The 14366-nt window shown below is 36.2% G+C and overlaps 1 protein-coding gene across 1 annotated transcript in view; it reads right to left on the reverse strand.

Moving 5' to 3' along the window:
• Nucleotides 1-7532: 7532 nt before the first annotated feature.
• Nucleotides 7533-14366, reverse strand: part of LOC129258539 (vacuolar protein sorting-associated protein 8 homolog) — a 47761-nt gene continuing 40927 nt past the window's right edge. The window contains exons 40-42 of the mRNA XM_064097389.1: nucleotides 12709-12940; nucleotides 11119-11190; nucleotides 7533-10389 (exon numbers count right to left, since the gene is read on the reverse strand). Coding sequence (XP_063953459.1) covers nucleotides 10258-10389; nucleotides 11119-11190; nucleotides 12709-12940 — 436 coding nt within the window. The 3' untranslated portion in view covers nucleotides 7533-10257. The remainder of the gene's footprint in view (nucleotides 10390-11118; nucleotides 11191-12708; nucleotides 12941-14366) is intronic.

Genomic DNA, 14366 nt, shown 5'->3' on the forward strand with positions numbered 1-14366 from the left:
TGTATTGAATAGCTGCAGAAACAGAACTAAAATATAATTTCAGACATCTCATCAAGGTGTTTCATTTCACCCCATTTCAACAATCCAGATAAAATCAATCAGGAAATAAAAATCCAAAGAGAAAACAAAATTATGATTTACTCTTTACTTTCAGTATGGTATGTCGTTAGTCGAGTAATGCTAACGTTATATTTTGTTGACGTTGTTCTAATTGTTGTTTCTTGGAAAATGTATTCTTCTCTGAATGCTGTAAAGATTTGTAAAAGTTTTTTAATCATCTGTTTTGATGTCACAAAGCAAATCAATGGGTTCTTTTCGTCGCAGTGCAGTATTTCTATATTTTCTTAGTAAATAACAATATCAATTTCATTGACATGTTTTCTGATAAAAAATATGAAGTGGAATTAAGAATAAACCCTTGGGAACTTTTTAAGTTTTACTTTTGCAATATTGAAAATATTGATATTTTGGACATTGACGTTTATTGAAGGGGTACTCAGGATAGCTAAATAAAATATTTCACTGCGCAAAATGCAGTGTCATAAAAATCTGAAAATAACAAAGTTATTGAATTTTTGATTTAGCATTGTGAAAACAGTTATACGTATACGCTGTCATAGTACACAGTGCGTATCAAAAAAAAGTTTACACTTAGAAAAAATCCTGTAAAATTATGTATTTGTAATATCCTGAAGATTTTTCCACATTTCAACATTGGTACAGATCCATTTAAGCAAATGACGATATAACTGTCGAAAAATATTTCCGCTTGAGTGAGCACCACTTACTTTTGAAAAGTTAGTGAAAAATTATTTGCGCAGAGCTTGAAATATTTATGCGAATAAAAATAGACCTTAATCACGAAGAACACGTGGAATTTAGCTAGTAAAATTGATTTGAAGATATCTTTTACCTTTTTTAAACTTGTTTTCTTGCCCGAAACACTTCGAAGAGTGCATTTCGCCCCACCCAACTCCCCCACACACCAAGGCCATCGTGACGATACTTGCTTTACACTGAGCTGTGATTTACATGAAGTGGCTTAGGCTTGATTTTCATTTTGTTAATCATTGTCAAGCTTGGGAAAAGTGTGGTGAAACAAGTATTAATGAAAAATAAAATGTAAACCCACTTTAAATGATAAAACCTTAATAAAAAAAATGCTGGAAATGTCTGATATAAACTTTTGTTCAGATTCAGTTATGTCCCGAGATCCAGCTGGCACAAAAAGGGTAAAGGTTGTGCTTACTTAGTGTTGAAATTTCAATTTGGGTGGCAAAATTGTTACAAAATGCCTGAATGTATCCGTTTTATTTCCATTGACTAAAAGTGCAAGGGAAATGTATGAGAAGTGTTTCGCAGGATAAGTTTAATTTCGCCCTTTCCCCTTGACACAGCGTGAAAACGAGCATTTCTGCGCAAACAGATTTCTGCGAGCTTTACAAAAATGGACAGTGCTCACTCAAAGTGTAACATTCTGTAAAAACTTTTACTTTCATTGGATAGATGAGACCCAAACCCAAGATTATATATGAAAAAATTACCCACATGTTGCATATTTTTTAATTCCCAGGGCTTTTTCAAAGTGTAAACTTTTTTTTGATACGCACTGTATAGGTGGGCTCATAATGTCATCTTCCCACCTTCCCTTTTCTGTTACATAAAATTAAAATTATTTGATGTTTTCATATAATCGTCAATAGGAAGAGGCAGAGAAATAACTTTATCTACGTTTCCCTCCGTAATCATGATAAAGGATAAGTATCTTCTTAGATAAATTATGCGAGCGCGAGCTGAGAAATTTTGATATTCCGATCTGAAAGGGGGAAATTTAACAGGAAATAGATCACACCTTTTCAATGACGCGAGCTCGAATTGCATGCTATGTGAAATTATTTGATATTCCGATCTAGGACTATTCGTAAGAATTCGTGAAAAGGTATCTCATTAATTAATTGGCCTTATGAGAGTGTGATCTTTTAATATATATTCAGGCCTGAAAATGGGACATTTTTATTTTTGTAATCGTAAACAGGATGTGCGTGTTAATGATTATTTTTAACTATCAATACGCGCGAAGCGCGAGCCGAAATTTTTTATAAACTAATATGAAAATTAGATATTAGATTTTAAGTAGTTTTTTTAGAATAAATAAAGAAGTATAAAATGCGAGAACGCAGAGCTATGATTTTGACAATTAGACCTGAAAAGGGATATTGTTCCGATGGTCGACAGAATTACCTAGCTTCCGTTACACCAAAGTCCTGCACACTCTAAAATATATTGGGTAAAATGCTCCATGAGGGTAATTATGTGTCCAACCAACATTGGGCATTTCTTTTGAACATTTTTATTTATCCAGTGTGATCAAAATTTTGCCCATTGTAAAGTAATTGCTGCTTATTTTTTTTAACCTTACTGGACAATAATTTCCCGCATTGGGTAAAATACTGCCCCAAATTGGTTGGACACATAATTACCCTCGTGCTGCTTAAAATTTCACCCAATATTTTTTTTACAGTGTACGTAAAATATTCACCCCACTGTAAGAGAGAAGTTCATATAAATATAAACCGTCGTTGTTATGGACCGCCAGCAGTACATCGATGAAGCCATGAAAATTTCACTATGCACTCCTCGATTCTGACCCAACTTGTAATTTCTCCCTACAGATCCAATTAACACTGAATGACATAAAAGAACACCAGCATCTCTCCGAGAAGGCCCACAAATTTCTCTCCCCTACTAATGCTAAACCTGCCCGCTTCTATCTCCTCCCGAAGATCCACAAACCTGGCAACCCCGGTCGACCCATCCTCTCAGGAAATGGTTCCTCAACAGAGAACATCTCCCTTTTTGTTGATTACCACATTAAGCCCCTTGTCTCACGTGCACCCTCTTACATCCACGACACTCCAGACTTTCTCAGGAAACTAAATGACATCAAGGACCAGATACCGGAGACTGCGATCATCGGCACTTTCGATGTTTCTTCACTGTACACCAGCATTCCCCACGACGAAGGTATCCAAGCATCATGTGAAGCCTTGGCCGCCAGTGGCCATTCCAGTCCCCCCATATCCGATATCAAATCTCTGATGTCTCATGTACTAACAAAAAACAACTTCACATTCATGGGCAAGCACTACCTACAGATATTCGGTACAGCAATGGGCACCCGGATGGCTCCTTCATTAGCCTGTCTCTTCATGACCAAGCTGGAACAGCAGATGTTAGATTCAGCCCCCTGTCGCCCATGGATTTGGTGGCGTTACATAGACGACATTTTCTTCATCTGGACCAGGGATGAAGATAGCCTCCATACATTCATTGACCACATCAATTCCTTCCACAGGACCATCAAATTCACTTCTGATTTCTCCCAACAGGAAACCCACTTCCTTGATGTCACAGTCCAGAAAAAGTCTAACGGTATCACCACTACCCGATACCCACCAGTATACCTCCACTCATCCAGCTGCCACCCCCGTCACTGCAAAACCGGCATCGCTTACAGTCAAGCCATCAGACTTCGCCGTATCTGCTCCGAGGACCCTGATTTTTCCTTCCATGCCAGGAATTTGCAGAAACATCTCTCTGCCAGGGGCCACGGGGCCAGGGCAGTCCAACTGGCAATTAACAAAGTTCGTTCTCTCCCCAGATCTGAAGTTCTCAAACCAAAAAGAGACAAGGAGACTACCGACAGAATACCGCTTGTGACCACCTTCCATCCCAATCTACCCCCTCTCTGCAAAATCCTGTGTGATAACCACCACATTTTACACACTTCTGATCGTCTCCAACAGGCCGTTCCCGCGGCGTTCCCGATACTCCCCTTCTAGCATACCGACGCCCACCGAATCTCAGGGACCTCATTGTTCGTGCTGAAGTGCCCTCCCTCACTAACCATTCTTCTCCCATACAGCATGGCACCTTCAAATGAACCAGCAACAGGTGCATCATATGTGAAATACACTTTCACGAGGGCGACACTTTCACCAGCAACTCTACCAGCCTGTCTCACCAAATCAAGGGCAACGTGCACTACCACTAATGTTGTATATCTCATCACTTGCAGAGTTTGTAGGGTACAATACATAGGGGAAACCAAGACCACACTCAAGAGACGATTCTACGGGCACAGATCCACCGTCAACACAGCAAAGCTGGACACTCCGGTTGGCCGCCATTTTAACCTCCCCAACCACTCCATCACTGACATGATGCTACAGGGCATCGAATCTTTAGGTACCCGTCCTGACTCAGTCCGTACTAGCAGAGAGAAGCTCTGGATGAGACGACTTCGCACCACCCAACCTCATGGCCTGAACATCCAAGAGGGGAACGACTGATTATTCTTTCCTATCCACTTTCAATTTATATATACATATCATTTTTCCCCTCAGCTCTTTTGAATAGTTACATTATAGTTTCTTCCTCTACTTTCCTCCCATATCTCATACAAGCTCAGCTCCAATTTTCCCTCCTTATTCAGGCGATATAATAATTTTTATACATATTTTTTTTTCTCCACTCACCTCTTTTAGATTTACCACATTTGCTTATTTACATGTATACTATGGTTTCTTCATAATACACCCCCTCTCTTCTATATTTGCTTCTACCTTTTTAGGCAATTTGCTTCCTCTTTTTCACATATACAGTTTTTTTTTTTTTTTTTTTCCTACTGTATAGTCCTATGTTTTTTTCCCGTCACACCTAGCGGATTACAATTTCAGTTACACCATATGTGTATTTATATTTTTTCATATACATTTCTTTTTTGGATATATTTATATACATATCACTTAAAGATACATATTTACACTTACCTTCTTCTCTTAGTTTGTTTAATGCTTTATCATATATACTTATATATGTCTTTTGCACATTATCAGTTGTTCCCCATTCTTTTCCTTTTTCCCCCTTTCTTATGTACCAGTTTATTATGCCTTTCTTTGTAACCTCTTTGACCCACCTCTCACTAATTATCTAGTTATTCATCCATCTATCACTGTTTTGTTCCAGATCCTGTTTGATGTTGCCTGCCTCATTATCTTAATCCCTCTTGGCCTTACTTACACTAACTTCCCTTTGTGTCTGCCTACTCCTTTTCTTTCATCCCCTTCACTAACCTGATTGGTCTTCTCTACTCACTAATGCCCCTTTTGTCTCCTTGTTTCTTGTAGCTTGTTTGTTGTCTATATTATGGTTGTTCCACTTTATATGTTTGTCATTTTGCCTCCGACGAAGATTCTGCTAGGATCGAAAGCTTAGGCCCCCTTTTTTACTTTCTAATAAATATAAACGGACAAAGTGGAATATAATCATCTTCACATTTTTTACAGACGGTTTCGAAATAGTTTAGTCGGAAATAGGTTAACGGTGTATCATTGTAGAAAAAAACACCATTAAAACAATTACCTTAAGTGTCTAGTGAATGAATTTTTACGTTTTCATTGCAGATGACCATTCAAAATTAGCAATTATGACGGCCATCTCTAATTTTTATGGGGAAAATAAGTTTTTTAACAAAATACCATGGATATTGTATACGTTACTCGATATTGCTCTAAAATGAGACCAGTGTGCCTGTGACAAGACACAGTTGTGCCGAATTGCTTCTTGGATTTTACTTGTTGGAATATCATCTATGCCTTGTCTACTGCTATTACTTATCGCATATCTCAATCTAGGGGAAAACTGAACTATTAGACTCTTTGCTTTGATTTTAAACTCAGACACCAATGATAATATAATATTTCGCTATGAACTTTTGAATTTTGGGTGCATTGTACTGTAAATGTTTATAAAAAGTGGATTTGGCTAATATGGTTTTCACAATGATCTCAAACTTTGTTTACAACCACTTTCTGTTCTTCAGATTGGGAGTGTTGCCAAATATGAGCATACGGCCACAACAAGAATTATTTGCTTGTGTGCTCTTTTAAAAAACAGTACCGCCGGTGTATAAAGAAGATGACCACACCAAGCATTGGATATTATAACGTGTCCCCCCCAAAAAAACCGTTAACGGCACTTTAACCGAGTATAATGTGAAAATTACTAAATCATATTGTATACAATTTTTGTAATCGCAAATTAGCATCTTTTTTCATACAACTGGCGGAAACTTAATGCGATATGATTCATCAAACACAGAGCTATGAGCCTTCTTTCAGAACTCATCAGAAAACCTCTCAACCCAAGTTTCGTTATTGCGTTGCATAAAGTACGCATTAATGACGTCTTCATTCACTCTTTTTTAAAATTTCCTTTTTAGATTTTCGGCCCACGAATGGCGGGCCGATACTTGAATTTAAAAGGAAATTGAAGGTGTAAGAAGATTGCCATATCTTTAATCAAATATGAAATTGATTGATTGATTAAAGGCAAACAAAAGGACAAATACAAGGAAATTAATTAAAGTAAATATTTCTTAAATCCATGATCTCATCAAATAACCAGAGGGGATGAATGAATAGGTCTCCCCCAAGCCCTTAAAAAAGGAAATCCTTGCAGATTCACGCCCAATGGCTGAACGTGAATAAATATAAGCTACTTAACATGCGTAAATAGATAACAATCTTGTTGGCTGAACCTGAAAAAACTTTGATGGAGAGGTTTCCTGATGTGTAATGAACAAATGCTCATTTCTTTGTTACGATTGAATCATGTCATATTTAACTTAATCCAGTTGTAGGAAATGAATTGTAGTTAACGGTCGTAAAATTGTAATTCTAATATTATGCCCATCTAGAGTGTCATTAATATTTTCCGTGGGACACGCTGTAGTATTACATGCATGGTGTTAGGTCAGTACCACTGGCGTATTATAGCACTTTCCATTTGATATTTTAACACTAGGCCGACCGGCGGATACCCCCCCCCCCCCCCGAGAGTCGTAGTCAAACTGCCTGACTTAATTAAGAAACGTGGCAGGTCTATTTGAATAAATGCTTTACTCGATTTTCATAAGAATGTAATATACAAGCCGATCATTATACTATTGATACGACTTGTTGAACTAATTATTGAATTTTGTACTTTTTTTTCATCATCAGCCAGAATCGATTCCCACTGTATTATATAGGGCAATTAATATATAAATTTAATTGATCAATAAATCTAAGATACTCATTGTCTGCCCTCTCTCATTATTTACTGTAATTAACACTCACTATCGTCTTCTTTCTCCATCCACCCCTTTCTCTCTCTCTCATTTCTGCCATTTTCACCCTTCCCCCCTCTCTCTCTCTCCCTCTAATATTATGGGTTGAGCACAATATAGGAATTAGATTGGCAAGATAGAAGAAACTAGACACTATTACAAGAAGGTTATCATCCACTGATCACTTCCCTGTACTGGGTTTGGTTAGCAGAGATACACAGACACTACATGTACATAGGAGCTACAACTGAATGATCATTGGTCGGTGCTGACAGCACTCAAATCATGAAACCGCGCCAAAAACATGACAAAATCAACAGTAGCATGACGATGAATGAAAAATGACATGACTGTACACATGTTAATTGCAAAATGCCATTTATATTTTCTTGATCATTAAGATAATAGTTTCAATAATATAAAACAATTGCATCTCGGTCTTATATCTGGATAGGAACCACGTCCCAAATATCTATTTACCTATCTATATTCTCTATCTTGTGTTGTTCACTTTACATATGAATGCATGTTATCCTGCTAAACCAAATAAAATGGGTTAATTAAACCCATCTTGAAAAAAAATATTAACAAAAATCTATACAGTTAAGAGCAGCACAAGCACATTATTTGGAATTCCATTTCATCAAATGAATTAATAACTTATGCATATCATTTCAGTATATCAATGATCTCATGAACATTAATTTGTCATACATAGAAAATATACTGTACATAAACATAAACTTATCAATGATAAGAATTGCACATAAATATCACATGAAGCTGTTCTATTGATACATTGAGTGGAAACTCCCATAACAAGGTCATTCAGACCAAAGTAATTACATTGGAAAGCAAGAATATTGTTATTCCAGGTTTAAAAGAAACAACAAATCAAACCTGTGGAGAAAGTAGCAGCTATATCTTGAATTTTCTATGCAGGCAAGTTAACAAACATTAGAATGTAAGGGGAATTCGACAAAGAATACTTCATTGTTACATCAGAAATATTAACATTTTAGGAGCCCTGTCTTCCAAAGAGTCATAATTAATCACTTCAATATTAATCATGTTCACTCATGGATGTGCCAGTGCTTTGGCCAACCAGCATGCTCTTTATTTGTTTACAAACAAAAACTGCCTCTATGCCTCCTATGTGAACAATCATGGCATGGATTGCTTTCCATAGTTCAGTTTGATTTGATCAATCTCATGTCTTTGTGCAACCAGGTCAAGAGCTCTTTTGACTTGGTTCCACCATACTGCTGTAATGTAAACACTGATGTTGAACAAAAAATGGCACAGGCAATTCTCCCTACTGCAAATATGTTCCACCACAATACAACATAATATAATGGTGAAATCTACAGGTCAAAGGTCAGTATTTAGACAACTAATTTGGGGATGACTTGGCATCGTGAAAGCTTCTAACACTCTTGTCATCATGAGGATCCAATACTAGTAAAACAATATCCATTCCAATAAATTCATTTTTCAGTTGGGTGGCAGTTTTTGTGATATCATCGATCATAAACTATGAGAAAAAATAAAAGATGAATAACTTCACACACTGTGACCACATACTTGCAAGTGAAGAAGTCTAAACCAAAGACCTTTCAATTATCTTTTCTTGTGATATTTGAGATATATTGAGGTGGGGAGAATATCTTTTGTACCTTTTAATGATCAACTATTTAACTGTTACATTTATCAACAATGATTCAGGCAGCAATGCAACATAATGCAAAAAAGGAGTGTAGACTAATTATTAAATTTGCATAATTTTTGAAAAAAATCATTAATTTGGAAGATCTAATTATTGGTCGTTCATGAAATCTATCTGCATTTTTTATGTGATGGCAATGATGGCAATCAAACCAGCTTAAAAGTTAGAATATTTCTGTCAATAAATAACAAAAGAAAACAAATTACACATACACAGATGCCACACTTATTCTTCAATCCTCTTAAACATTTGTTCCAACTACAACAGCACTCAAGTTTCAGAGCTTTGATAGGGTCACAATAATTTTTTTGTGAAACCCAGAAATAGTGACAGTCTCAAAGGAGAGACTCGTTGGGTTTTCCAGCTTTTGAGATATAAAATAATATCACCTAACACAAGGAGAAATTAGTTGATTTCAGGGGCCCATTTCATAAAACTAGTTATAATAACAAATCTGCAAGAACAGTTAAAAGCTACTAAAATCCATCAATTTGATTGGCTGATAGTAAATTTGTTATAGAATGTTAATGCAGAAACAGTGCATTTGTTATTATAACAAGTCTTAATGAATGGGACCTTAAGACTTTGTGGATAAGAATGGAATCATATAACACTCAGAGAAAGCAACATATCAATTTCAAAAATCTCTCTATATCGAGTGATGACATTCAATGTTTACGGAGGAGTGAACATATAGCATTCCTATAATGTAGAACACTGTTGTTCATAACTAGAACTATGCTAGAGTCAGTTCAAGGATCTCTTGATATCAGAATAAAGTCATTCAGTCCTTGGGTTAATCTGGGCTCCGTCTTACAAAGAGTTAAGATTGATCTGATCAATCTCAACTGTATGGCAATCCATCCACACCATAATTTTCTTCTACAGGAAATTTGCACAATCTCCTTAGTAAACAAAGAGAATTGCAATGAATCTTCAAGAGAACAATGAATGTATGAATATTCATCATATCTAGAAAATATTTTGAACAAATTTGCATTTTAGATGCTGATGTTGCTGGCCATCCTTAGTTGTGATTGATTGGATCAATTGCAACTCTTTGTAAGAGGGTCAGTCTAATGGCCTCTAGATACACGATATCATTTCATCACAAGGGATAAGAGCCCATCACAGCTTCAGCTCTCTGAAGAAGAATACCACTCATCTCTGGGGAAAGACTAGTCTCACTCAATGATCTCATTCATCTATAGTGGGAGGAGCTAATCTATGACTGCATTGATAGAGAATGCCATTTATCACAAGGAGCTTGTGTCAGTCCAAAAACTCTCTCTTTGACAAGGAACAATGTCATTCAACACTAGCAGAGGAGGTATCGCTGAGTCTTTGACGTTTAATGATGTCATTCATCAATGGGAGGTGGAGCTAGTCTCAGTCTAAAACTTTCTTGATGCAGAATACTATTGGGTCTCACAAGGCCCTTGGAAGAAGGATTGGCTCGCTGGGAAAGCAGTACCTCGCTCAAGATTGCCAGCTGTGGAGGTTTGATAAAAATACAGAAACAAATCACTAGTTGGGAGCCTGTGTCATAGCGAACTTATGATATAGAGAATTCATGATTATGATGTTACCATGGAAACCTTGATTTTTAAATTGATTTTTGAGGCTTATTAGCAATGTATTTACCATAATGGCCGAATAGCCATCCCAAGTTATGTTCTTTTTGATAAGGGCCTCAGGAAGCCTAGTGTGACAATCATAAGCTACATTGCAAGATCATCATCTGTCCAAAAGGAACTTTGCTGAATAAACATAAGCCCGATATCAACCTTTAAAAAGGCACATTGTCATAAAGTATATCAAGATAGGTTTACTGTTGGGACGAGCTGAAATCTGCATTTTCCGCTCCATTCAGAAAGCTTGAAGATTTATTTCAACAATGACAAATTGTTTAATTATTTTATTGAATACAGGAAGGTATCTTCTGAAGAAAAATGATTCTGTTTTCTTCTTTTTCAATCACCATTAACAGCTTTTGAAAAAAAAGCATGAAAGCTGTTGTTACTACTGCACCACATCCTCAATATAACACACCCTGTACACAACTGTTACAAAACCCATCAGACCACCCAACTTTAATTCTCAATTAAAAAGAACGACAATTATTAGATACCACAATTCAGCACTGCTATTTTTCCTACAAATTCATTCACTATTAAAGTCCAACATATCTTCATGTTATAGATGTGATCAAAGTACTTACTCTAGATGGTCCTTCTGTCCATTTCTTGAGATTTTCAAGAGAAGCTTCTTGTTCTGGATTCAAGGAAACATCCTAAAGGGAACCAAGTAACAAGAATAATTCTTTTATAGATATTGAAATCACCAACAATATTTGAAAGAAGTAGATAATCATGAATGATGCTTAAGAATGACTTCACAATAGAATCTTTAAGATCAAGAGGAATTGTCATCATATCATCATAGGTCGAGATCTGACAAATCTTGAAGAAAATTACTTTGTGATATCCTGTCATTTAGGATGAAAAACAATCACATGAAATGTTCAACACCACGGGATAGTGTGTCATTATTGCTTGGAAAAGACCCTACAGCTGAAATGCCATGCTCATTTCTCAGCAATCACCAATTTTTTACCAGACTCATTCAGCACATATTTTCATTATTTATACATACAAACACTTTGGTGGTCACTCTACTGGATTCTGGTTTAATTCATTTTGAGATCGTGACCAGAATTGTTTTTCCTTTGCCCGTCTTTGCATCACAATATATTTTGTTGATTAAAAAAAAATGTTTGCATTACTAATGTAGACAAATAAATAATCCTGCAATTCATTTCAGTTTTGTTAATAAATAATATAATATAGATTTTGAGACTACATGTATACATTCTATGACCAGGTTCTTGTTTAGAAGGTTATTTCATACCTCTTATATCCAATACATGTACATTTAACCTGTAATGAAGTTTTGTATTCTAAGTTAGTTCATTTAAAAAATGTATTCATGAGATACCATTACATACTAAAATCATGACTTGAAGGTACATGCAACATTGAGCATGGCAATTTAGGATTGAAATAAGGCTTTCAATTCAATAAAGGGTAAGCTGACAATGGACTAAACTCCTATTGAAATTTACCATGGGTATATTTTGTGAATAGACTTCCTGTCTATTCATACATGACCTAGGGTAGTTCTGAATAGACTTTCCTTTTATTCATAGAAACCTCGGTACTTGTGAATAGACTTCCCTTCTACTCATACTTGTACAGAAGTATCACTTCATATTGGTCTTCTTTACATGCAAAGTTGTGCAAGTTATTAGAATGAATAGAAGGCCTAGATTGAAGTTCTTCACTAATGGCTAGTCAACAACACAATGTGCTTGTAAATTTGCCAGATTATGAATTGTAGAAAGCTGGTGTAAAATAAAATAAAATCAGAATGTATTCATCTACATAGATTACACAGTGTTCTCATACAATAGTAGGGGCGTACTAGTTCATCAGAACATTTCTGTAAGCAGTTAAAAACCTGAATTTTTCTCAAAAACTCTCAATGCTAACAGTGCAGACAAAAGCTGTAATGGACGTTGGATGTGTATACTATGCAATTCATGCATCACTAATTCTATATGTGTGTGAATGATAGAATTGGCAGCCCGCTGTATATTCCTTGAGTCTAACGAAGCCAGTAAAGAGTTAACAGTACATGTAAAGAACATCCAATTCATGTGATGTTCCTACAAATATATTGACAAACTAGTACTGAATTTGCATACTGTATATCACAATGACAATGCCTGCAGAAATACTTCATTTCATACCTCTTCGGCAGTATCCTTTGAACCTCCTGCTGCTCCACCCCTTGGTGATGTTGGCCCGCCTCCTCTCTTAGGCTCCTCCCCTGAGCTGAAGAGGCGTGGCCTCCTGTTGGGTGTAAGCGCCGCCCCTCTCCTTGCGGAATAGCACTGTAAGCATGTCCAGTGTCTCTGCCCATCTATCATGGCTGAACAGCCAGCAGTCTGCAGGCAGGTTGAATGGTAAGTATGACCGCAGCTGACGTACAGACACACAAAAAGGAACATTTGGGTTTTAAGCATTCACAGCAGACCTAATCCAATCGTGTTTATCCTTCAAAGGGGGACTGATCCCTAAGGAGCACAATCCACAAATACTTAAAAAACAATGTGAAATAAGTTGTGACTTCTGGTAAAAGATAATGATGGCAATTTGACCTTTATTAACTCTTAATGTGCCAGTACGAATACCCCTTGACTGCCAGGGGTATTCGAGGGAATCCTAAATTGACCGAAACGTAAGCAGAGACTGATTTTAAAACGGTTTTAATTCTTTACCCGTACATTGTATAATGAAATCTTCAACACATGAAATCATGCATGGTTCATGGACTTTATGATCGTGTTATTATCTTTCTATTTGCGTTTTAAAAAAATGAGAACAAATGTAATATTTTACATTGTCTTATTTTTTCAATAAGTAAAACCTAATAATTATAATTTCATGAACATTTCAACGAGCAAATAACCTGATGAATTGTAGAGATACCAAGAAATTAAGAAGATAAAATAAAAGTTCAATGTTTATCCTTTTAAATGACGTAGATATTGATGAAATTGAAGAAACAGAAATAACAAAAAATAATGCTCTTTTGAATGAAATACTATTTTGGCTTTTTAAGTTGCTTCCTCTGAAGAATACACACACAATTGAAAGCGTTCTTTTCCAAAAAAGGGCATCGTCTTCTATCAAGTGACCAATCACAGAACAGCTGTGATCCCCACGCGAACACACACAATAATATATCAGAACCCTGTATCTTCAAAGTGTGGCCAACCGTAAACTTTCATTCGTGTAGTCTTCAAAATAAGACCCTGTGTTTTTTTATTCGTAGTGTAGCAAACAAAGTTATTGCCAGTCAGAAGGAGACAAAATATAAATTTAAAGATGATATATCGAAATATAGATAAAGAGGGCTCGGACAGATTCACTACTAACAAGTTTGGGGTATAAAATCCCACAAAATGATATGGGCGTCCTTGGCAAATTACAAAAAAGCAAGAAAAAAAAAAGTTTATTTTTCGTGAATCAAAGAAGAGGAAATGCAGATCAGTTACAAACAAAAAATCAATACAAATTTTCAAAAAAGAAAATAGGCCTATTTGTTCTGTATTGCTGGTCTGACCAATGCAGCCACCCGTTAACATTCTCCGCGACTACATTCTTTTGTTCATGCCACCAAGTCATGAACAATAGATGCCCAGACTCTCTTTCATGAGGAATCTCTAATCCACGCTCCCTATTATCTAGGAGAGCAATTTAGCACAGGATGTTCTTAGAAATCGGGGCTCACGCACGACTTTTGATTTGACTATTCAATACTTTCAAAGGTTCCGATATTTATTTCTTTTTACATTTTACTTTTTTGTGGGTGACCCAGGTAAAAAGAAAACAATTACCCCCC

Source organism: Lytechinus pictus, chromosome 1 (assembly GCF_037042905.1).
Source record: "Lytechinus pictus isolate F3 Inbred chromosome 1, Lp3.0, whole genome shotgun sequence".
Lineage (NCBI taxonomy): Eukaryota > Metazoa > Echinodermata > Echinoidea > Temnopleuroida > Toxopneustidae > Lytechinus > Lytechinus pictus.